General features: G+C 39.0%; 2 protein-coding genes across 14 annotated transcripts in view; one reads left to right on the top strand and one right to left on the bottom strand.

Annotated features, from left to right (window-relative positions):
* The window catches only part of itga11b (integrin, alpha 11b), an 88,265-nt gene that overhangs the window by 19,985 nt on the left and 44,670 nt on the right, over positions 1–23,610 (top strand). The window contains exons 3-12 of one of the 2 annotated variants that reach the window (XM_087311378.1): positions 8,158–8,264; positions 8,840–8,926; positions 10,593–10,707; positions 10,781–10,908; positions 11,109–11,257; positions 11,433–11,577; positions 11,696–11,858; positions 13,552–13,622; positions 23,033–23,177; positions 23,386–23,534. In XM_087311378.1, coding sequence (XP_087167504.1) covers positions 8,876–8,926; positions 10,593–10,707; positions 10,781–10,908; positions 11,109–11,257; positions 11,433–11,577; positions 11,696–11,858; positions 13,552–13,622; positions 23,033–23,177; positions 23,386–23,534 — 1,116 coding nt within the window. In that variant the 5' untranslated portion in view covers positions 8,158–8,264; positions 8,840–8,875. Of the gene's footprint in view, positions 1–8,157; positions 8,265–8,834; positions 8,927–10,592; positions 10,708–10,780; positions 10,909–11,108; positions 11,258–11,432; positions 11,578–11,695; positions 11,859–13,551; positions 13,623–23,032; positions 23,178–23,385; positions 23,535–23,610 lie in introns of both variants that reach the window. The other variant, XM_087311377.1, reaches the window with a different exon arrangement.
* Positions 1–23,610, bottom strand: part of coro2bb (coronin, actin binding protein, 2Bb) — an 84,826-nt gene that overhangs the window by 50,280 nt on the left and 10,936 nt on the right. For 6 of the 12 annotated variants that reach the window (XR_015526004.1, XR_015526005.1, XM_087311541.1 and 3 more), the window contains exon 3: positions 9,760–9,868. The exons of 1 other annotated variant lie outside the window; for it this stretch is intronic. The gene's annotated coding sequence lies outside the window, so the exon portion shown is untranslated. Of the gene's footprint in view, positions 1–9,759; positions 9,869–16,777; positions 16,870–23,610 lie in introns of those variants that run through there. 5 more of the 12 variants (XR_015526009.1, XM_087311542.1, XM_087311540.1 and 2 more) reach the window with 2 other exon arrangements.

Below are 23,610 nucleotides of genomic sequence, written 5' to 3'. Positions count from 1 at the left end.
TTAGATTTGTCCACCTGTCAGGTTTTAGACCATATGGGGCACAGCTTGTGTTTTAGGATATAACTCAGGTTTTTGAGCTCATTTTGTTATTATTGTTCATTTATTCGTTTGCTGGAAATTAGAACTGAATTTAGAAATAGTTTTGAAATGAATATTTGCGCTTAACAAACTAAAGTATTTATTTATAGACTAATTGATGTCTGTGCGTACAAGGTTTCCCTATCCAAGAGCGAAAGTGAAAGTAGATCCATTATCTCTCATTCTCACGCAGTAGATGCTCTGTTTAACAGTATTAACTGTGAACTGTTTGCTAGTGAAATGCTCAGTTTTTCCACTTAGACTTACTTTGCGTCCTGTAAATAGCGAATGCGCTCTTGGCGTGACGCAGCTGGGTCTTAAAGGGAATGGGAGATGAGACTCTGATTGGTTTATTCGCAAAACACACCTATAACTCATTAAGAAAATAAACTCAACCCTTTTAGACCATGCGCCACGGCGCAAAGCAGATTTTCCCATCCTTAAATTAGCAAAAATTGATGGACTGTCAAAATAGAAGCCATTGACTTCCATAGTAGGAACAAAACTACATAAGGCACAAGTTTTAAGTGAACTGTCCCTTTAAGAAGCAAAATGATGAAAAATAATTAAAAATAAATAATGTAAAACTAAAAGTTTGTACTGAAAACCAACTTTAACACTGTAGAATGGATGCTCTGCGTCATGCTTGTGTTTTTTCAGGCTCCTTTTGATTTGAAACATCCTTTAGTGATTTAACACTACTTCTAGAAGTCCTGCACATATTAAATATCCCGCTTTTATTTTGGCATACTAAAAATTATTTCTTGCTAATCCTACTTTATTTCCTCTAAATTAAGTATTTGTGGTGGTTTAGGGATGCTGATATCCAGAGATCATCATGTTCTGATCTGGAAGATTAAGTATATATTTCTAATGACACTAGCAGATGCTTTTATGCGATGTACGGCACATTGATTACAGCTACTGGAGGGCCGAGATGTTACGGCACAGTGTGTGAGTGATGAAACCGGATCTGTTTGTTCAGACAGACAGTCAAAGAAATGCTAATCTGATCATGCTTTTCAGACTGAAATGCATGTCTGAAATTCCAGTTTTAATTCAATTTCAAAGGCAGTTTGGTTTGGGTTTGTGAAACCACATGGTTTTTACGGCTCAGACTGCTAAACGGATTTGACTCGGATATTATTGCGCAAACATGAATCCACAAAAATGAGTCAAAATGCTGCAGTTTGCATCCCAGAACTGCATATTTCAAAAGTTTGCATTTTAAGGCGTCCAAAACTCTGATGCCATTTAAATGAGCCATTGAGTGTTTAGAGTTTACCTCATAGCAAAACACATTTAATCCACAAACAGTTCATAAATAACTAGGGATGTAACGGTATGAGAATTTCACGGTACGGTAATACCTCGGTATGAATGTCACGGTACGGTATTTATTGAATCATTTACAGGAAAAAACAAAACTTATGAAAATACTCCAAAAAAGTGCCAAAAGTGTCAATGACATACAAATTAGCCATCTATCTGTAAGCTTTGAAACAGGAACTTCAATTTTAATAACAAAAAAATATTAAACCATGTAAAAAAATAAAGTTTCAATTTAGTATTGTTGAAAACTCATCACATTCAACATTTAATCACTCACTTACTTAGATAGAGATGGGTTTAAAGGAAAATTATCATATAAATATAATCTGGTAAAAGCTGGTATCTCTGGGCATTTACAATGTCCCCTGCAACAGAAAAAACCCTCTCATTTGGGACTGAGGATTCTGGGACAGAGATATGACTTGGCCCAGGTTGACAGCAGTGGGTAACGTTGTGCATTGTCTTTCCCCCACTTGAGAGGACAAACCATGAGTGAGATAGAGGTCTCATGTCTGCATCAATCTGAACAGTGTGCTGACAACACCGCTATTCAGTACGCGCGCGACAACACAGCTGATAAGAACTCGCGCGACAACAGAGCTATTCAGTACGCGCGCGACAACACAGCTGATAAGAACTCGCGCGACAACACCGCTATTCAGTACGCGCGCGACAACACAGCTGATAAGAACGCGCGCAACAACACCGCTATTCAGTACGCGCGCGACAACACAGCTGATAAGAACTCGCGCGACAACACCGCTATTCAGTACGCGCGCGACAACACAGCTGATAAGAACTCGCGCGACAACACCGCTATTCAGTACGCGCGCGACAACACAGCTGATAAGAACTCGCGCGACAACACCGCTATTCAGTACGCGCGCGACAACACAGCTGATAAGAACTCGCGCGACAACACCGCTATTCAGTACGCGCGCGACAACACAGCTGATAAGAACTCGCGCGACAACACAGCTGATAAGAACTCGCGCGACAACACAGCTGATAAGAACTCGCGCGACAACACCGCTATTCAGTACGCGCGCGACAACACAGCTGATAAGAACTCACGTGACAACACCGCTATTCAGTACGCGCGCGACAACACAGCTGATAAGAACTCGCGCGACAAAACCGCTATTCAGTACGCGCGCGACAACACAGCTGATAAGAACTCGCGCGACAACACCACTATTCTGTACGCGCGCGACAACACAGCTGATAAGAACTCGCGCGACAACACCGCTATTCAGTACGCGCGCGGCGACAACACCCGCTTTAGAGTTTTCCAGCTCTTTTTCATCCCCGCTTCTAGCAGCACACTCCATTTCCGCATTACTGGATCTGTAGCGACAACAGACCGCAAGGGATGATGGTCAAGCATGGGCTGATGGGAATTGTAGTTTCAGCTACCTCCCGTTCGCTTCATTCGCCTGAGCGAATTTTTACCGAGTCATGCGACTTCGGTAATATCGAAAAAAATTAATATTGCGGTATGACGGTATTTACAATACCGTTACATCCCTATAAATAACACATATAATACATTGATTTATAACAACAACAAAAAAGACATCAACATTAAATAATGCATTGTATCATTTAAGTTTTATCACTAATAGTTTATCACTCAATTCCTGAACCTACAGCTTTTCAGATACCAATGTTTACCCAATGTTTACGGATGTTACGGAGTTATCTGAATTGTTGATTCAGTGAATGAATACTGAGTAGTTTCTCCGCCATACTGCAATCATAGTTTGCTTCCAACCCAAAATTCATTCATTCATTTTCCTTCGACTTAATCCCTTTATTCATCAGGGAACCGCTAACTTATCCAGCATGTGTTTTACACAGCAAATGCCCTCCCAGCTGCAACCTAGTACTGGAAAACACCCGTACACGCTCATTCACACACATAAACTATGGCCAATTTAGTTCATCCAATTCAGTTATAGCACATGTTTGGACTGTGGTGGAGCACCCGGAGGAAACCCACACCAACATGGGGAGAACATGCAAACTCCACACAGAAATATCAACTGACCCAGACGGGACTCAAACCAGCAACCTTCTTGCTCTGAGGCCACAGTGCTAACCACTGAGCCACCGTGCCATTCCTAACCCAAAATATCAAGCATAAATATCAGAGTCTAACATGCCATGGTTAAGTGGAAAACCAAACAACCTGCCAACCTGGATCTGTTTTCCACCTCCAAATATAATGCGTAGCTTTCTGACACTATTGATTCACAAATCAATTAGAGTGCTAGCTTTGACCACAATGTAAATGAAAGGCAGAATAAAAGCACACAGGTTTGGGTAAACATTGGCAAAACTATTCATTCATGTTAGGCTACTCATGGTTTGTTTAGGGCGAGAAAGATAAACCGTCATCTTAAGATGTCGAGCTGCAATTTATTCTGAAAGCCCTGGCATGTTTTGTTAGCATCAGATGGCTCTGGAGGGGGGAAAAGAGTGGGTTTAACTAGACGTTCCTCAAATAACTTTGCCTCAGGATAGACTAAACCTTCACTACAGGGGCCGAAGAGAAACAGCACGCGCCAATAATGGATGATGGTCAAACAGTGGTGAACTGTGGGAACTGATGAAGCTGGACATCCAGACAACAAATGCAATCTTTTACATGTCTCAAAGCCAAAAACCTACAACAAACCACCTCAGACTGGGGTTTTATAATATTGGGAATATGACAGATCTCCTAATTGCTGGTTTTAGTAAATGTTGTTGATTTTTCAACCTTGTGAAACGTGTTTATGACTGGTCCAAGTGCCCAAAACCTCTATAAAACCATCAAACTAGACCATTCTGACATGTTAAACCACATTTAAACCAGCAATATAAGTTGTTTACTAGTCTAAGTAGGTGTTGTGTTTTTTCCAACTGGTAAATTTGGCTTTTTATCTGGATCAGTAGGTCCAGCAATAAGGTGATTTGTGCTTGTTAGTAGGTTTGGTGTCTTTTTTGGACAAGGTAAACTGGGTTTCAACTGGTTTAGATGCCTAAAACCACTACAAAACCATCAAACTAGACTGCTGAGCAGTTTAAATCACATTTAAACCAGCAATAGGTTGATTTACTGAACTTAACAGGATTAGTTGGCTTTTCAGTCTGGTGAAGAGTCAAAAACCTCTTTAAAAGAAGTTTAAAACATTTAAACCAGCAATAATTTAGCTGGTCTAATTCCCCAAAGCCTATATAAAACCATCAAACTAGACCATTCTGACACGTAAACCACATTTAAACCAGCAATATAAGTTGCTTACTAGTCTAAGTAGGTGTAGTGTTTTTTCCAACTGGTAAATTTGGCTTTCTGGTTCAGTAGGTCCAGCAATAAGGTGATTTGTGCGTGTTAGTAGGTTTGGTGTTTTTTTGGACAAGGTAAACTGGGTTTCAACTGGTTAAGATGCCTAAAACCACTACAAAACCATCAAACTAGACTGCTGAGCAGTTTAAATCACATTTAAACCAGCAGTATATGTGTTGATTTATAGGTCTTAACAGGATTAGTTGGCTTTTCAGTCTGGTGAAGAGTCAAAAAACTCTTTAAAAGAAGTTTAAAACATTTTAACCAGCCATAATTTAGCTGGTCTAATTCCCCAAAGCCTCTATAAAACCATTAAACTAGACCATTCTGGCTAGTGTAAACCACTATGTTGACGAGTTAAATCCATATTTAAACCAGCAATAGGTTGATTTACTGGACTTAATTAGATTAGTTGGCTTTTCAGTCTGGTGAAGAGTCAAAGACCTCTTTAAAAGATCATTCTCACTAAATTAACCACCCTTGTAAAAATTTAAACTAGTCATTTAAAACTGATTTACTAGTGGTAGTAGGTTTCGTTGGTTATTCACACTAGTAAATTTGGCTTTTCATCTGAAAACCTCTTTAAAACTCTCATTCATTCATTTTCTTTTTGGCTTAGTCCCTTTATTAATCTGGGGTAGCCACAGCGGAATGAACCGCCAACTTTTCCAGCATGTGATTTAATGAAGCGGATGCCCTTCCAGCTGCAACCCATCACTGGGAAACATTCACACACACTCACACACTACGGTCAATTTTAGCCTACCCAATTCACCTGTACGGCATGTGTTTGGACTGTGGGGGAAACTGGAGCACCCAGAGAAAACCCACACTAACACGGGGAGAACATGCAAACTCCACACAGTAAATGCCAACTGACCCTGCCAAGGCTTGAACCAGCGACCTTCTTGCTGTGAGGTGAACGTGCTACCCACTGCGCTCCCTCTTTAAAACATTAGAGTCTTAATAGGTTTGGTGTTTTGTCAGACTGGTGAAACTGGTTTTCATTTAGTTTAGTTGATTCAAATGCCTAAAACCACAATAAAACCATCAAACTAGAACGTTCTAAAAAGTTAAACTCACTCTCTAGGTTGGGTTGCTAGCTTTGTTGGGTTTGGCTGGTTTTCCAGTCTGGTGAAGTTGGCCTTTTATCTGGTTTAGCTGGTCCAAATGGCCAAAACCTCTATAAAACCATCAAACCACATTTAAACCTGCAATAATATGGTTTGCTGGGCTGAATAGGATAAGTTAGTTTCCTAGTCTGGTGAAGTTAGCTTTTAAACTGGTTTAGCTGGTCTAAGTGCCAAAAACCAATATAAAACCATTAGATCTTTAATTAGTTTGGAGTTAATTTAGCAAACCACATTTAAAACACGCTAAATTTGTTGGTCTGAGCAGGTTTAGTTGTATGCTTGGCAACTCTGGACAACACTGGTGGCCATGCAAACCCAAGAATTCAACTGGTTTGTGTTGCTTGAGCTCAGAGCCGTGTGTTGATGGACAGCGGTGTTTCAGAGATTGTGAACTCATGGCTGTAGGTCGCAGTGGCAGCACAGGAATGTAAACATCGCCATGGATGGGTTTCTGAGGCCAAACTCTGGGATGCGGTTTGTCGTTGCAGCACTGAACATCTTGATCTCGACGTGAGCAGCATAACTGAGTTTTGCTGCTGGTTTCTGGTATTGGCTCCATCTCAGAAATACCTCAGGAGCTGGAAAGAAATGAGCCGAGCGGTTCCCTGCTGTAGTGTTTTCCTCTATCAGGGAGTGAATGACTGCGACTGGAGCGCTGCTGGAATGCTGAACTTCTGATCCTGTTTGTGTTTCTCATTAAATGACTGTTTGGGCTCTGATCTGCTACCGTTCGCCACTCTGCACAGTCTTAAAGTCTCAAATAAAAGCTTTAATAGCACACAACAAACTATTTAAATGACTTTTCTAATTTCGTGCAAAATTAGCACCATGTTTCTAGGGTGTTGCTATGTGGTTACTAAGGAGGACAATATCCAGGTGGAGGGTTGCTATAGTGATAGTTTCTGTGAGGTTGATAGGGTATTTGCATGCTTGCTACAATGTTGCAAAAGTTCTGTAGTTTAGGTGGTTACTATGGTGTTTTGGATCAATGTAACAGTGTTGCTATGCTATTGCTACAATATTTTAAATGGCTGATGAGGCGTGTTGGATGGTTCCTACAATGTTTCTAAAGGGTTCACTATAAGGTTTGGAGTTTAGTGTACTTTAGATGGTTACTTAGGTGTTTTAGATAATTATAACATTGTTGCTATGCTATTCCTATGGTATTTAAATGGCTGATAAGGAATTTTGGATGGTTGCTACAATGTATCTAAAGGGTTGCTATAAGGTTTATAGTGTATTTTAGGTGGTTACTATAGTGTTTTAGATCATTGTAACATTGTTGCTATGCTACTGGTGTGGTATTTTAAATGGCTGATGAGGTTTTTAGATGGTTGCTACAGTGTTTCTTCAGGGTTGCTACAAAGCCCTGTAGATAAATCCAGCTTAAACCAGCCTAATGAAAATGACCAGCCAAATCCAGCTAAAACCAGCTTGACCAGCCTGGTTTAAGCTGGATATAGCTGGTTTTGGCTGGACTCCCAGCCTGGCTAGGCTGGTCAAGCTGGTTTTAGCTGGTCATCTTCCAGCCTGACCAGCTAAGACCAGGCTGGAAATGGCTGGAAACCAGCCTGGAAGTGACCAAAACCCCTCTAAAACCAGCCTGGTAGACCAGCTAAAACCAGCCAACGAGCTTAGGCTGGTTTAAGCTGGATTTTTCAGCAGGGCTAGTTTATAGTTTAGTATATTTTAGATGGTGACTATGGTGCTTTGGATAATTGTAACAGTGTTGCTATGCGATTGCTACAGTATTTTATTTGGCTGTAATAAGGTATTTTGAATGGTTGCTACATTGTTGCTAAAAGGCTGCATGAGGTTTATAGTTTATAATGTACAGTATTTTAGATGGTGACTATGGAGTTTTGGGTCAGTGCTACACTCCAAAATAAAATATCTAAATTTTTTTTATGAGCTGAACTCAAAGAAAACTTTTTTGTTGTACACAAAAGGTCTATTTCTCTCAAATTTTGTTCACATATTTGTCCAAATCTATGTTAGTAATGTTAGATGATCAAAACGCCACCAATAACACACTGCTGTTGTCCCATTTTCCAGGTAGTGGCTAGACTGAAATCATTAAATTAAAGTCCATTAATGCATTTTCATTAGGTCAAATTATTAAGTTAAAAAAGATACAATATATATTAACACTAATCCCCACAAATAAGCTGTGGTACTAAGTGACTAGGTGGTTGCTAGGATGTTGTATTTTAAGTAAGCTGCATAATTATACAACACATCAAAAAATTTGTAACAATCAAACTATATATTCTTCTATTTCAGGCTCCTCGTTGGAGCTCCCTTTGAGACCAGCGGTGAACACCAGACAGGCGACGTCTACAGATGTCCACTAGAAAGCAAACGCACAAACTGCACACGACTGCATCTAGGTATCATATCACCCCTCTGACTCTACAAAAGTGATATAAAATAAAGGTGTGTTAAAATTAGGGCTGCACGATACATCAAAATGAACAGTCTCGAAATAATATATGCATATGCAATATTTAATGTGCCAACCATTGGGGTGAGGCATGCAAAGGTGGTTTATTCAAATTTGACCAATAAGATCCGTACTCTGTTAAGACCCACCTTCTCATTATGTGCTGTTCTGCTATTGGCTAGAGCAGCCCAAAGATGAACCTAGTTCTGAAAATAAACAAATAATTACAGCAAATACAAGTGTTCAGTCATTTATAGTGTTTTAAAGTCTAAATATTTGCAACTTGACATATATCACCTGTTTATTTTAGTTTGATCATATGTAAATATGTAATTTGTTACTAATAAAAATCGAACAAAATTGCATGTAATATTATAAGACATTCTGTTAACGCAATTCTCAACAATAATATTGCATTTTTTCCCTGTATCGTGCAGCCCTGGTTGTAATATAGGAATATAATACAATATAAAATTTTTTTGTCTCAACTTTCTCTTGCCGTTTGGCTGTTTTCAAGGAAAGATATCGCTGAACAATGTTTCCGAACGCAGAGATAAAATGAGGTTGGGAATGACTCTGGCTACAAACCCAAAGGATAACAGCTTTGTGGTAATTTTCATGTTCACTTTATCGTTGATTTTAAAGGTGCAGTATGTAGGGGAGACACCTAATGGCTGAACTTGATATTGCAGTCTAAATTCAAAATATACGACACCTCTGTGCAAACAGAGGCTGCCAGATTGACGACACAAACAGGAGCAAACATGCATGACAATTGGGCTTTGTGCCTTGGTCACACTAGAGTTTGAGCATGCAAAATTCTGTCATACATCGCTGCGAAAAGGGGCGGGATTAAACAAGATTATTAGTCATTAAATAAAGCAAGGGCTATATTTTGAATATCTCTGCAGAGAGGTCATGTTTTGATCTTCAATTGGTCATAAGCAGTCACGTGATGCAATTTGGAAGATCAGAGTTCACCAAGCTTGAACTTTGCGATGTAGCGAACTGCGAAACTTGTCGCACAAGCTTGCGTTTCCGAATTTGTCGCAAACGTGTGCATATGCAAGTCTATGAGGTGATAAGTGCAGTGTGACCGCAGCTTGACACTGCTCAGCAAAGGTTTACATTTGTAATAATATTTGTATTATTTGCTAATTAAACACCAGCTCATGTGTATTTTTACTAATCTGCATCTAACTTCAGAGGCTGCTGCTGTCATCTAGTGGTTACATTTTCATCCGTGTTCGCATATCTTGAGTTAGCCCCTATGACTGAAATTAACAACATAGGCTCATTCTGAAAGCGTAGCCCTATATACATTTCTGAAGATCGTGAATTATTTAGCCAGAGAAACGCATGTCTGAATTTAGTCGTTAAAACATAACATTACGGGGTGGTATGACGTTGTTCATTCTCACACTCACCAGCTGACTGCTTACCTCCGTATGGACGGCTTTCCCACTGTTACCAGTTTTTCCAGTGGCTCGACATGTACATCAGCGGACTTGAGACGCAGAGAAGAGTTGACCACGATGACAGGGTTCAAGTCTAGCGAAGAACGGTTCCAGAAAGCAAGGAAAACAAGAACAGAAGCCAAATAATAAAGTAAACAAGTAAATAACAGAGTGATAATGTGGTAAAATCTGAAAACATGGTAAAAATCAGGGGCTTTTCTTTTTCTAGGTTGCTTTTTAAAACTGTTGGTTGGGTTTAGGGTAGTGGGTGAATTGGTCAATCGGTGCTATTGAAAACACTATTGGTTGGGTTTAGGGAAGGAACAGGGTGGGTCAGTCAATCGGTCAGTCAGTCAGTGAGTCGACAGCGGCCTCTGGTGGATTTACGTGAGAACAGCAGGCAAAAATAGAAACACTTAGGAAAAACTGCAAAATAAGGTAGCTCCTTGGACGCATTTGGCGCTCTCCAGAATTGTGTATATGGGTACATACATGAGCCTGGGTTGAATACATTCTATATCACCAAGGCAACCTGGGATAAACTGGGAGTGGGCGGAGTTACAGAGATCAAAGCAAAGACAGAAATTCCAAAATTGAACGCACATATTCAAAGCAGAATATCTGACTTCCGCATTTCTTTCCAGATCAACAAGTTTGTTCACTTAGCATATCTTAAATATCTGCAAACATATAGGATTTTTATGCTTTAGACGAGCTTAAAATGTACATACAACACCTTTAATTATACTGAGAGTAACTCATCAGTGTATGTTATTGTAAAAACATTAAATAAAAGAGTAAACCGAGTTGTGTTTCAGGCGTGTGGGCCGCTGTGGTCATATGAGTGTGGAAGTTCCTACTACAGCACCGGCATCTGTTCAAGAGTCGACAGCAACTTCAACTTCACCCACAGCATCGCTCCAGCCTATCAGAGTAAAGCTTCACACATCTTCTCATTAACAAACGCTTCGGCACACATGTACTGACAGCGTTGGTTTCTCCACAGGATGCGAGACCTACATGGACATAGTGATTGTGTTAGACGGGTCCAACTCCATCTACCCCTGGTACGAGGTTCAAGATTTCCTGATCAATGTGCTACAGAAGTTTTACATCGGTCCAGGACAGATCCAGGTGTGTCTGAGTTATGACCTGGAACATTGCTTTGGATTGCAATGGTTTTGATTCATGACCGGTTTCGATTTGTCCAAAAGCAGCACTAACCGCTTTTGTTCAAGAACTTCAGAACAAAAATACTGACAACTAATCTGATATAATAGAAAATATGCATGATTAGTCAAAGATGTCATTGGGTGATGTTTCCTATTGTCTAGGTAGGGGTCGTCCAGTATGGTGAAAGAGTCGTGAACGAATTTCGACTGGATGATTTCCGTACGGTCGACGAGGTTGTGGCAGCGGCTAAAAATATCGACCAGCGAGGCGGAGAGGAAACACGGACAGCTCTCGGGATTAATGTGGCTCGGTACACTGGTGTTTCTCTGTTTGTCTGCTATAAAACACATGCAAATGATAAATCATAATTAAACTCAACATCACGTGTCCTGCGATGTGACTATTGCGATCACATTACGATATGGATGCTGAAACCATACACTGTCCCTAATTTTAATGCCTGAAACCCAATGCATTTATAACAGAACTCAAGCATTTAAACACGGAGGTCGTCCAGATGCTAAAAAAGTCATGATTGTCATCACGGATGGAGAATCGCACGACAGTCCAGACCTAAAGGCAGCCGTGGAGGAAAGTGAGAAGGATAATATCACCCTGTACGGCATTGCGGTGAGTTACTGCTGCTTTTCCAGCTCAATCCTCCAGATATCAGATTCTTGAGTTGTGTTCAAACAGGTGCGCAGGTGGAACAGGTGAACATAGCTCAGATATTCCAATGCCGTTCCAGGTTCTTGGCTACTATAATCGACGAGGGATCAATCCTGAAGCTTTTCTGAGGGAAATCAAGTTCATCGCCACCGATCCAGACGAGCACTTCTTCAGCGTCACAGACGAGTCTGCTCTGAAGGATATTGTCGATGCTCTGGGAGAGAAAATCTTCAGTTTGGAGGGTAAGAAACCCTAATCTAAAGCTTAAGCTTCATCTAGAGACCAGAATATCAGAGACACTAGACAAAACATACAAGCAACCACTTATAAGAAATGGCCAAAAATACCTTTAAATGTTCAAACCAACACCTAAAACAACCCAAAATACTCTAGTAACTACATTGCAACATGCTATAAACCCTCAGAACACCTTACAAACCTCACATCAACACCTAAAACTACCCAAAATACTCTAGTAACTACATTGCAATATGCTAAAGACCCTCAAAACACCTTACAAACCACACATCAACACCTAAAACAACCCAAAATACTCTAGTAACCACATAACAACATGTTAAACCCCCCAGAACACCTTACAAACCTCACATCAACACCTAAAACTATCCAAAATACTTCAGTAACCACATAATAACATGCTAAAAACCCTCAGAACACCTTACAAACCACACATCAACACCTAAAACTACCCAAAATACTTCAGTAACCACATAATAACATGCTAAAAACCCTCAGAACACCTTACAAACCACACATCAACACCTAAAACTACCCAAAATACTCTAGTAACCACATAACAACATGCTAAAAACCCTCAAAACACCTTACAAACCTCACATCAACACCTAAAACTAACCAAAATACTTCAGTAACCACATAACAACATGCTAAAAACCCTCAAAACACCTTACAAACCTCACATCAACACCTAAAACTATCCAAAATACTTCAGTAACCACATAATAACATGCTAAAAACCCTCAGAACACCTTACAAACCACACATCAACACCTAAAACTACCCAAAATACTTCAGTAACCACATAATAACATGCTAAAAACCCTCAGAACACCTTACAAACCACACATCAACACCTAAAACTACCCAAAATACTCTAGTAACCACATAACAACATGCTAAAAACCCTCAAAACACCTTACAAACCTCACATCAACACCTAAAACTAACCAAAATACTTCAGTAACCACATAACAACATGCTAAAAACCCTCAAAACACCTTACAAACCTCACATCAACACCTAAAACTAACCAAAATACTTCAGTAACCACATAATAACATGCTAAAAACCCTCAGAACACCTTACAAACCACACATCAACACCTAAAACTAACCAAAATACTTCAGTAACCACATAACAACATGCTAAAAACCCTCAAAACACCTTACAAACCTCACATCAACACCTAAAACTAACCAAAATACTTCAGTAACCACATAACAACATGCTAAAAACCCTCAGAACACCTTACAAACCTCACATCAACACTTAAAACTACCCAAAATACTCTGGTAACCACATAATAGCATGCTAAAAACCCTCAGAATGCCTTACAAACCTCATATAAACACCTAAAACTACCCAAAATACACTAGTAACCACATAATAACATGCTAAAAACCCTCAAAACACCTTACAAACCTCACATCAACACCTAAAACTAACCAAAATACTCTAGTAACCACATAACAACATGCCAAAAAACCCTCAAAACACCACAACAACCACTGCACAGCAACTTAAAAACCATCTAATGGACCTTAGCAACCACCCATAACACCCTAGCAACATAGGCACACCAAGCCTACCATAAATGACAGATTAGCACCATTTCAATGAATATGACACCTAAAAAACGTCTAGTTTTCTTAGTATTGCTTGACTTTTTCACAGGCACCAACCAGAATGGTACAGCTTTTGGTTTGCAGATGTCTCAAGCCGGATTCTCTTCGCATATCGTAGAGGTGAGTGCGTCTCCATCCATTCCAAGCTGAAGAAATATAAATATTGACAACAGCGCTAATGTGCGGAGAATTATATTAGGTACTCAGTGGCGTGCGTGAAATGCTGTTATTCTGCTCTTTGCACTCTGAGATTGAGTTTGAAGCTCTCGCATTAACCTGGAGCAGATGCTACGGCATCAGTCAAAATAAAGAGTCATTGAAAGAATGATTCGTTTACCGCTCGTGGGAAAACAAACCTGAGGTACATCCTTTTAGGGCCCGACAGAAGCACGAAACGCCAATCTTTCAATTAAAATAAGGCTGGTTTACTTTTGAAGTGGTTCCACATGCTGGGAGAGGCATGAAATCTGTTTAGACCGTCTGTCTTCTGAGGGAAAAGGGCAATTTCTTCACCTTTTCTCTTAGAAGGCTTAAAGGTCTGGGGTTCATTTAAAGGAACAGTCCACTTTTTTGGGAAATGTTTTTACATTTTACAGCTCTCTTACGGTTAAACAGTAGAGTTTTACCAATTCTGATTCCGCCAGACCCAGAGATTGGCTGAATGGGAGCACTTTTAGCTTAGCTTAGCATAGTTCATTGAATCAGATTAGACCATTAGCATCTTGCAAAAAAATCTAATTTTCCTATTTAAAGCTTGACTCTTGGGTGGCACGGTGGGTAGCGCTGTCACCTTGCAGCAAGAAGGTCGCTAGTTCGAGCCCGGGCTGGGTCAGTTGGCATTTCTGTGTGGAGTTTGCATGTTCTGGGTTTCCTTCGGGTGCTCCCGTTTCCCCCACAAGTCCAAACACATGCACTATAGGGGAACTGGGTAAGCTAAACTGTCAGTAGTGCATGGGTATGAGTGTGATTGAGAGTGTAAAGGTGTTTCCCAGTGTTGGGTTGCATCCGCTGCATAAAAAACAAATGCTGGATAAGTTGGCGGTTCATTCCGCTGTGGCGACCCCTGATAAATAAAGCGGCTAAGCCGAAAAAGACAATGAATTTATGAATGAAGCTTGACTCTTTTGTAAGTACATCCTATACTTAGGCTGCATTAAAAGTTTATTGTGCCCTTCACTCGCTAACTTCATCTTATTCCCTTGGAAGTATGTAATTTATTACATTACACTAGTGTTCACTACTGGGGGAACATGTGAATGGATTTAAATGGAATGCCCTAAACCCTTGAGAGTTACAGCTGTGACATCACAATTGCATTGCATTCTTGGACATAGAGGTGCTAGTGTACATATAAAGCGGACTCACTCTCTCTCTCTCTCTCTCTCTCAATATCGAGGGATCAAGGGTATGTCCATGTAAACTTCCCTCGTTTACTTGATGAAGTGGAATGCACTTTAAAATGACAGTGGGCAATGATGTGCGTTTCTATAAGTGGAGTGGAACGCAGTTAAGGTGGACAGAAAATGAAAAGGGATCATATTACACAGCACTGATACCTAGTTACCCAGCTAGGGATTATTTTCATGCCTGCATAATATCATTGCGCTTTTACAGTCATGGTACGGCAGCAAAATTTCTTGATTATTATGATGAAATGAGAGTACAATTCCTAAAACATCAGCTACGAAAATACCAACTGGTCCTTTTTAGTCTGCCTTATACACAGTGTTACTACAGATCAATTTGTTTATTTTAGAATTTTTATATTTTTAAGCTTAATGCTAATGGTCTAATCCATTTCAATGATTTATGCTAAGCTAAGCTAAAAGGGCTTCAAAACCGTAGATTGGCTGAATGGATAAAAAAAATTGTAAAAATCAACTGTTTAGCTCTAAACTTAGCCTGTTAAAAATACAGTGAATTGTTCATTTAAATCATATATTTTACTGTTGGACCTCAGGGAGCAAGTCTGCTTTATATGTCCCGCAATTCAATGTGATTGTGACATCACAACAGTGTAGTCCCCAAGTGCTCAGAGGTTTAGGGAATTGCATTTAAACCCATTCAGAAATCCCCCCTATTGTGGACACTTGTGTGATGTAATAAAGTGAGAGTCAAGCTTTAAATAGATTTCTTTTTTTGCAAGATGCTAATGGTCTAATCCATTTCAATGATTTATGCTAAGCTAAGCTAAAAGTGCTTCTGCATAGAAATAGGCTGAATGGGTTCAGAAATGTCAGAACTGAACTGTTTAACTCCAGGAGAGCTGCAAAATGAGCATTTCTTTTGTGAAATGCTAATGGTCTAATTCATTTCAATGATTTATGCTAAGCTAAGCTAAGCTAAAAGTGCTCCAGACCTGGAGATTGGCTGAATGAACTCTAGAGAAGCTGTAAAATGAGCCTATTTCTAAGAAAACAGTTTTTAATGTTAGTTGAAGGGCAACAAAACTGAATAATAAATTTTAAGGTTGGATTCCATAGTGAGTCATTTGTCAATATGTCCCAGAATGCAGTGCATTTGTGACATCAAAACAGTGTAGTTCCCAAGTGATCAGGTGTTCATTGCATTTGAACCCATTCAGATTTTCCCCACAGTAGTGGATACTTGTATGATTCTGTCAACGACGTACATCTGGGAGCATCAAGCTTTAAATTGAAGAGTTAGATTTTTGGGGCAAAATGCTAATGGTCTAATCCATTTCAGTGATTTATGCTAAGCTATGCTAAAAGTGCTTCCACCAGACCTGGTGATCAGCTGAATGGATTCAAAAACATTTTAACTCAAGGAAAGCTGTAAAATGAGCCTATTTCTAAAAAACTGTGGAGTGTTTCTTTAATGTAAGTTGAAGGATAACAAAACAGGAAGCAAGTCAGCTTTAAATGTCCACTCCAGCACCAATATGTCCCAGAATGCAATGCAATTGTGACGTCACAACAGTGTAGTTCCTAAGTCCTCAAGGCTTTAGGACACTGCATTTAAACCCATTCATATAATCCCCCACTACTCCAATTGGTCAAGCTTTGAATTTTTTTTTTTTGGTGAAATGCTAATGGTCTAATCCATTTCAATGATTTATGCTAAGCTAAGCTAAAAGTGCTTCCACCAGACCTGGATATTGGCTAAGTGGATTCGAAAATGTTAAAACTGAACTGTTAAACTCTTTGAAAGCTGTAAAATGAGCCCTTTTGCCAACCAAAAACCTTTAATGGAGTGTACCTTTAATGTTAGTTGAAGGACAACAAACCTGAAGAAAAATAACATTTTTTTCATACCTTTCACTGTTGGATCCCAGGAGCCGCTCTTGAAAGTCGCAACTGACGGGAGATAACGTCTTGGAAAGTTTTTTTTTCATTCCTGACTTCTCCTAAGGAACGAGATCCAGAGAACACATATGGTTTTGTTGAATTAGGCTCCTTTACAGAGGAACCGTCACACAAACACTCTAACACACGTGCTCTTGTGTTTTTACGTGCGCGCTCGTACATGTGACTCTATTTGTGAAGGAAAGCTTCTGCCTTATTTGCTCGTGTCTGTTAATGTTTTTAAAGGAATGACTGTGTTTCGTTTTATAAGAAAAAGAGCTCGGCGTCCATTAAGAGTGCAGTAAATAAAACCTAATCAGATGGAAATAAAACCTTTGGATGTCAGTTTATGGGCTTGGGCCGCTCACACGGACATGGCATGCTGGATTTCACTGCTTTTGTTTTGGTAAAGGGCTAAAGAGCTGCCAGGCCTTGAAAAACTCATGCAGTCCCTTCCAAAAGTTTGCTGTCAGATGCATATGGAATTGAAAGCAAAGTTGAATCTTGTGAATGTTTATTATGCAACTTGTGTGCCATAGAAACAGCAATTATAAATTATTACAATAGAGTTACTCCAACAAGCAAAAGAATATTGAGTGATATAATTACCATCTCTAAGAAGGCATTTACACTATTTTCAACAAAAAGCATTTGATGCATTGTGGCCAGGGAATGCAAACTTTTTAAACGGGTTACACAGCAGCACTTTTAGCATAGCTTAGCATAAATCATTGAATCAAATTAGACCATTAGCATATCGCTACAAAAAAGAGTTTGGATAATTTTTCTATCTAAAGCTTGACTCTTCTGTAGTTACATTTGTGTACTAGTATTGATGGAAAATAGGAAGTTGCTATTTTTAATGGTCGACAGGGCTAGCAGCTACTTTAATAAACAAGAAACTTTGCTGTATAAAATGATAACTTTTTAAAACTGTTTTTTTTATGTTAGCGTCACTTAGCATAAATCATTGAACCAGATTAGACCATTAGCATCTTGCAAAAAAAATTGTTTTTGAGAATTTTCCTATTTAAAGTTTAAATCTTCTGTAGTTATACTGTGTACTATGACTGATGGTAAATAAAGCATTGCTATTTTCTTGGTCGATAAGGCTAGCAGCTATTTTCCCATTTTGGTATAATAACCAAGTGACCTTGCAATATAAAATGCAAACTTTTAAAACTGTTTTTAGAGTGCAGTTGTTCATTTTAAAAATAATGTGTTGTGAGTAGTGTTGGAGTTTGATGTTGTAGCAAATGGAGGACAGACATTTATTTTACTAACTAAAAATTACTTTTCAAGACTACATTAAATAGTTCCTAAATTAGTAAAATAAATCACCTAACTAGCAAATAGGGACTTCGCTTGTAATCGAGCCAGTGTAATCGTCTCTGTTAGATTAATTGTGCTTGCCCAAACTGAAATATATATCTATATATTAGTAATTAAACTTTAGCAATTATCAGCTCCTCCCCTTTACCAGTAGCTCCTCCCACTTTTTTTTTATACAGTTAAAGTCAGAATTATTCGCCCCCCTTTGAATTTCTTCCCTTTTTTAAATATTTCCCAAATGATGTTTTCAGATTCAGGAAATGTTCACATTATGTCTGATAATGTTTTTTCTTCTGGAGAAAGTCTTATTTGTGTTATTTCGGCTAGAATAAAAGCAGTTTTTAATTTTTTAAACATTTTTTAAACTTAACATTTTAAGGTCAATATTATTTGCCCCTTTAAGCTGTATTTTTTTATAGTCTACAGATCAAACCATCGTTATAAATTAACTTGCCTAATAAAGTCACATTTAAAGGCTTAAGTAGGGTAATTAGGGTAACTAGGCAGGTTGTTTTGTTCTGTAGACTATCAGGAAAAAATATAACTTAAAGGGGCTGATAATTTTGTCCTTAAAATGTCTTTTAAAAAATTAATAACTGCTTTTATTCTAGCCGATATAAAACAAATAAGATTTTTTCCACAAGAAAAAATATTATCAGAAAAACAGTGAACATTTCCTGAATCTGTTAAACATAATATAATTAAAAAATTAGGAAATATTTAAAAAAAGAAAACAAAATCAAAGGAGGGCTAATAATTCTGACTTCACCTATATATATATATTTCCTAAATATCGATTGCCATCCATTGGTCAAATGAGATAACCATATTACTAATGATTGTATTTGTAATTTTTTATCAATTTCAACATGTGAAAATATATTTTATTACCTCATTACTGAAGATGTTGCTACATAACGGTGTAAAAAATGTATATTGTTACACCACATTTTATTCTACACCATACATCATACCATAAATATAATAAACTGGAAGCAGCTTTTTAGTTTAAATGAACGACTAACAGGTTGCTATATCGGGGCTATGACTGCATCTCTTAAAACACTGCGGCTTCAGCATGAACCCACATTTGTGCAGTATGATTGTGTCATTTATGTTGTATAACAAATCACGAAAGCCAATTGAAGTAACGTTACACACAGAAAACCACGAGTAGACATTCCCGAGGGAAACTCTGGCTTGACAATGCTAATTCTCCCCTGCTATTTGGACTTTAAACAGCTCTGTAGTGATAATTGGCTTAGCAAACATAACCAATATTCTCCTTGAAGACAGAGACTCAGTTTAATTCACAGGAAAGATATTTTGGTTGCAAGCGGTGGAATCTGGACCACCCTTTGTGATAAAACAGGCAGAAAACTCTTCGGCTTTTTGATATCTTGGATGCATGCATGCGAGCGAGGCTCATCTGTGAGTTTGACTGCAGGCCTGAAACTCTCTGCCAAAGTTTTCCTCATGCGTTGTCGACGTGGACACTTTGACTGCGTTCCATGGCACATTTGCACAATAAACTCTCCAATATACGCTGTGCGTTGTTCCATTCGCTTTTTATTAGCGGCGCATGCAAAGGCAAAACCCCTGACACTGAGTATTGAGAACTGATTGTGCAAGTCGTCCTGCAAAGTTTGTGCAAAAAAAAAATGAATGATGCCTTGAACTGTGGGGGGGACTGAGAAATGCACTGGAACAACTACCCAGAACACTAACAATGCTTGGTATTATTAAATCACATGAAGTCATTTCTCACAAATAAAAGTTTTTATGTCATGACTCAACCTAACAGGAGCAGTTAAATATAACCTTTTCAAATTATAATACAATATAGGGCGGCACGGTGGCTCAGTGGCCTAAAAGCAAGAAGTTTGCTGGTTTGAGTCCCGGCTGAGCCAGTTGGCATTTCAGTGTGGAGTTTGCATGTTCTCCCCATGTTGGCGTGGGTTTCCTCCGGGTGCTCCGGTTTCCCCCACATTCTAAACACATGCGCTGTAGGTGGATTGAATAAGCTAAATTGAACGTAGTGTTCCCAAACCGGGTTGCGTTTGAAAGGGCATCCACTGTGTAAAACATTTGCTGGAATAGTTGGCGGTTCATTTCGCTGTGGTGACCCCTGATAAATAAGGGACTTTACTTATAAGTCAAAGGAAAAATTTATGAATGAATATTTATTGTATTTAATGTTTGGGTGTCTGAAAATGAAAAGAAACAAGGTAGAAATTAAAAATTTGTTGTGAGTTAATCTTCATACTGTCCTCTATGGCAGTGGTTCTCAAAGTGGGGGTCGGGACCCCCCGAGGGGTCGCGGGGCAATGAAGGAGGGTCGCCTGGTGATTTCCAAAAATCTATTTATTTTTATTAAACCATAAGAATTAACATATTTTATCCATAACTATACTGAAAATAAAAATAGTAGTTTATAGTTACTATATACTATATAGTTACTAAAGTAGCTTATAGTTACTAGTTCTATTGGATTGCGACCCCTTGGGTAATTACATTATATTAAAGGCAGCAATAGTGTCATATGTATTTTGATTTTATAACATCAGGTTATACTTTCTGGCACATTTAAAGCACTGACACAAATTTAATTGGTGTGTCTGCGTCATTGCATGCAAGGTTTCTGTATTTATAACCACCTCAAAGGATATTGGGGGTCGCGAGTCACTGGCATTGTTATTTTGGGGGTCGCGGGCTGAAAAGTTTGGGAACCCCTGCTCTATGGAGTCAGATAAGACTCAATAATAATTCACGCAAAAGACATGATGTGCATGCGTAGCCAAATTCACGTGCATGAAACCAATTTCACGTGCGTAAATATTTATTTATATTCACAAAAAAAATTCACGTGCACAAAATAAAAATACAATTTCATAAAATACATTTTACAAATGCAAAACACCATTTGCAATTTAATTCATTATGGCTTTAAATGAACGCTACAGTCCCAGATGTTAATGCAGTGCAGTGTTTTTGGCTCTCAGATTGGTGCGGGAGAGGTTTGGCAAATATGCTCTGTTTGCGTTCTCTATACGGCTGAAGGCACTGCCAGACCGCTTGTTAAGATCCCATAATACTCACTGAGACTTCCCTGCAGGTACACCAACCCTATGATGCAAGAGTGTGTATTATGTACATTACAAAATGCTGGGTTGCTGTAATCCATTTTAAGTTGAAATATGGACGAACCAAACCATTGGGTTAAAATGTGTCCTTTAAATTTCATTGAAAAATTGAACCCAACACTGGATTTGTTCTAGGACTGTGTAATATTCTGACTTACATATATTGTATGGACAAACAAGTAAATATTATTATTGTGTATTATTGTTTATTTCATGGTGTCACGATATGCATTGTTTATGATAAGACTTTTTTATCATTTATACAAGCACTATATTACACACCATTTCGGGGATACAGACAGAACAACGAAAAACGGCATAGTGAGAAAGATGCAATCTTAAAAGCACAATGTTTTACATTTAGCATTTTATTCTGCAAAAAAATGCTATGGTGGGCCTCATGTTGTTTTATCATTTATTAAGTATTTAAATGTAAAAAAATATTCCTTAACGTGGCATATACACTCACCGGCCACTTTATTAGGTACACCTGTCCAACTGCTCATTAACACAAACTTCTAATCAGCCAATCACATGGCAGCAGCTCAATGCATTTAGGCATGCAGACGTGGTCAAGACGATCTGCTGCAGCTGAAACCGAGTATCAGAATGGGGAAAAAAAGGGGATTTAGGTCAGTGGGGGATTTTCGGGGGATTATCAAAAATTTAATTCATTTTATTAAACTATTAGAATTACCATATTTTATAAATAACCTACAGAAGAAGAAAAATGTAGTTACTAGTTACATTTTAAAAACAACATGCAAATAAAAAGCCATCAGCCTTTCTATTTTTTGTGACCCCTGGGGTGATTATGTAATATTAAAGAGACAGCACATTAATTTTAACGCACCAGCTTAAACTTTCTGACATCTTTAGGGCACTCGTGTACATTAAACATAAATACAGGCCACAACTGAACATGGAGGATGGTCTCCGAGCGGCGTTCTTCAAAACTAAATGATGAATAGACAAGGGCCTATTGGTATGTGTGTGCCGATGTGTAAGGTTTGTATATTTATAACCACCTCAGAGGATATTAGGGTTCACGAGTCACTAGATTTTGGTGGTCATGGACTGAAAAGTTTGAGAACCCCTTATTTAAGTGACTTTAAAGTGTTTTTTCATGTTTGTCCTGAAAAAATCTGTTTCAAGGGCTACCTAGCCCTTCCCCTTAGCTCTACGCCTTCAAGCTAAAGAGAATGGAGACATTCCTAAGGAGGAAGGGCTAAGGGGTAGGATTGGGATTGGGCCAATGAGTTTACTTTACTCAGATGGCCTCTACAGTCAGCAGAGCTCAATCCAATAGAGCAGCTTTGGGATGTGGTGGAACGGGAGATTGGCATCATGGATGTGCAGCCGACAAATCTTCAGTAACCGCGTGATGCTATCATGTCAATATGGAGCAAAATCTCTGAGGAATATTTCCAGTAGCTTGCTGAATCTATACCATGAAAGATTAAAGCAGTTCTGAAGCAAAGGAGGTTCAGCATAGTACTAGCAAGGTGTACCTAATAAAGTGGCCCGTGAGTGTAGATAAACTATTACTTGATTGAATTTACAGAAATGGTATTATTTTGCGATATTTGTCGTTATCGTAATATGTGATTTCTATCACCGAGCCCTAGTTTGTTCATATTGACCCTTTATTGGGTTATGACAGCCTAGCATTGAGTACCACGAGTACCACAATGACACATGGTTAAAAAATGACATGTGAACTAATGAAGATGCAAACTTTCTCTTAAAGGACGGGATACTGGTTGGTGCAGTTGGCGCTTACGACTGGAACGGAGCGGTTCTGAAAGAGACCCGTCATGGTAAAGTCATCCCACCAAAGTCTTCTTATATGAAAGAGTTCCCGGAGGAGCTGAAGAACCATGGAGCGTATCTGGGTAAGAACAACAGAGCGTTTTCAGCTAGAACCAATGAGCATCTGACTCCATGACTGACAGAAATCCCCATGTACTCAGCTTTGAGCCATTTCCAAACCCTTTCCTCAGTGGAACATTAGGAGTTTAATTTCCATGTGTGTATTGGAAGCCACCAAATCAAAATGTACCACAGGATGGAGGTCAATGTATAAGAATGCCTTGTCTTTAGGGTATATGGTGTCGTCGGTGGTCTCTGCTCATCACGGTCAGCTGTACGTCGCTGGAGCGCCCCGATTCAACCACACAGGGAAAGTGGTCATTTTCACTCTGACCAACAGCGGAAACCTCACCATACTCTATTCTCTCTACGGGAAGCAGGTAAAACCACCAACACACACTACTGGAACCATAGATATATATACACTAGATATCGCATAGGGACCCTGAGCATGCA

The sequence above is a fragment of the Danio rerio genome, chromosome 25 (assembly GCF_052040795.2).
Source record: "Danio rerio strain M-AB ecotype USA chromosome 25, GRCz13ab, whole genome shotgun sequence".
Lineage (NCBI taxonomy): Eukaryota > Metazoa > Chordata > Actinopteri > Cypriniformes > Danionidae > Danio > Danio rerio.
This window is presented reverse-complemented; position numbering and strand designations above follow the sequence as displayed.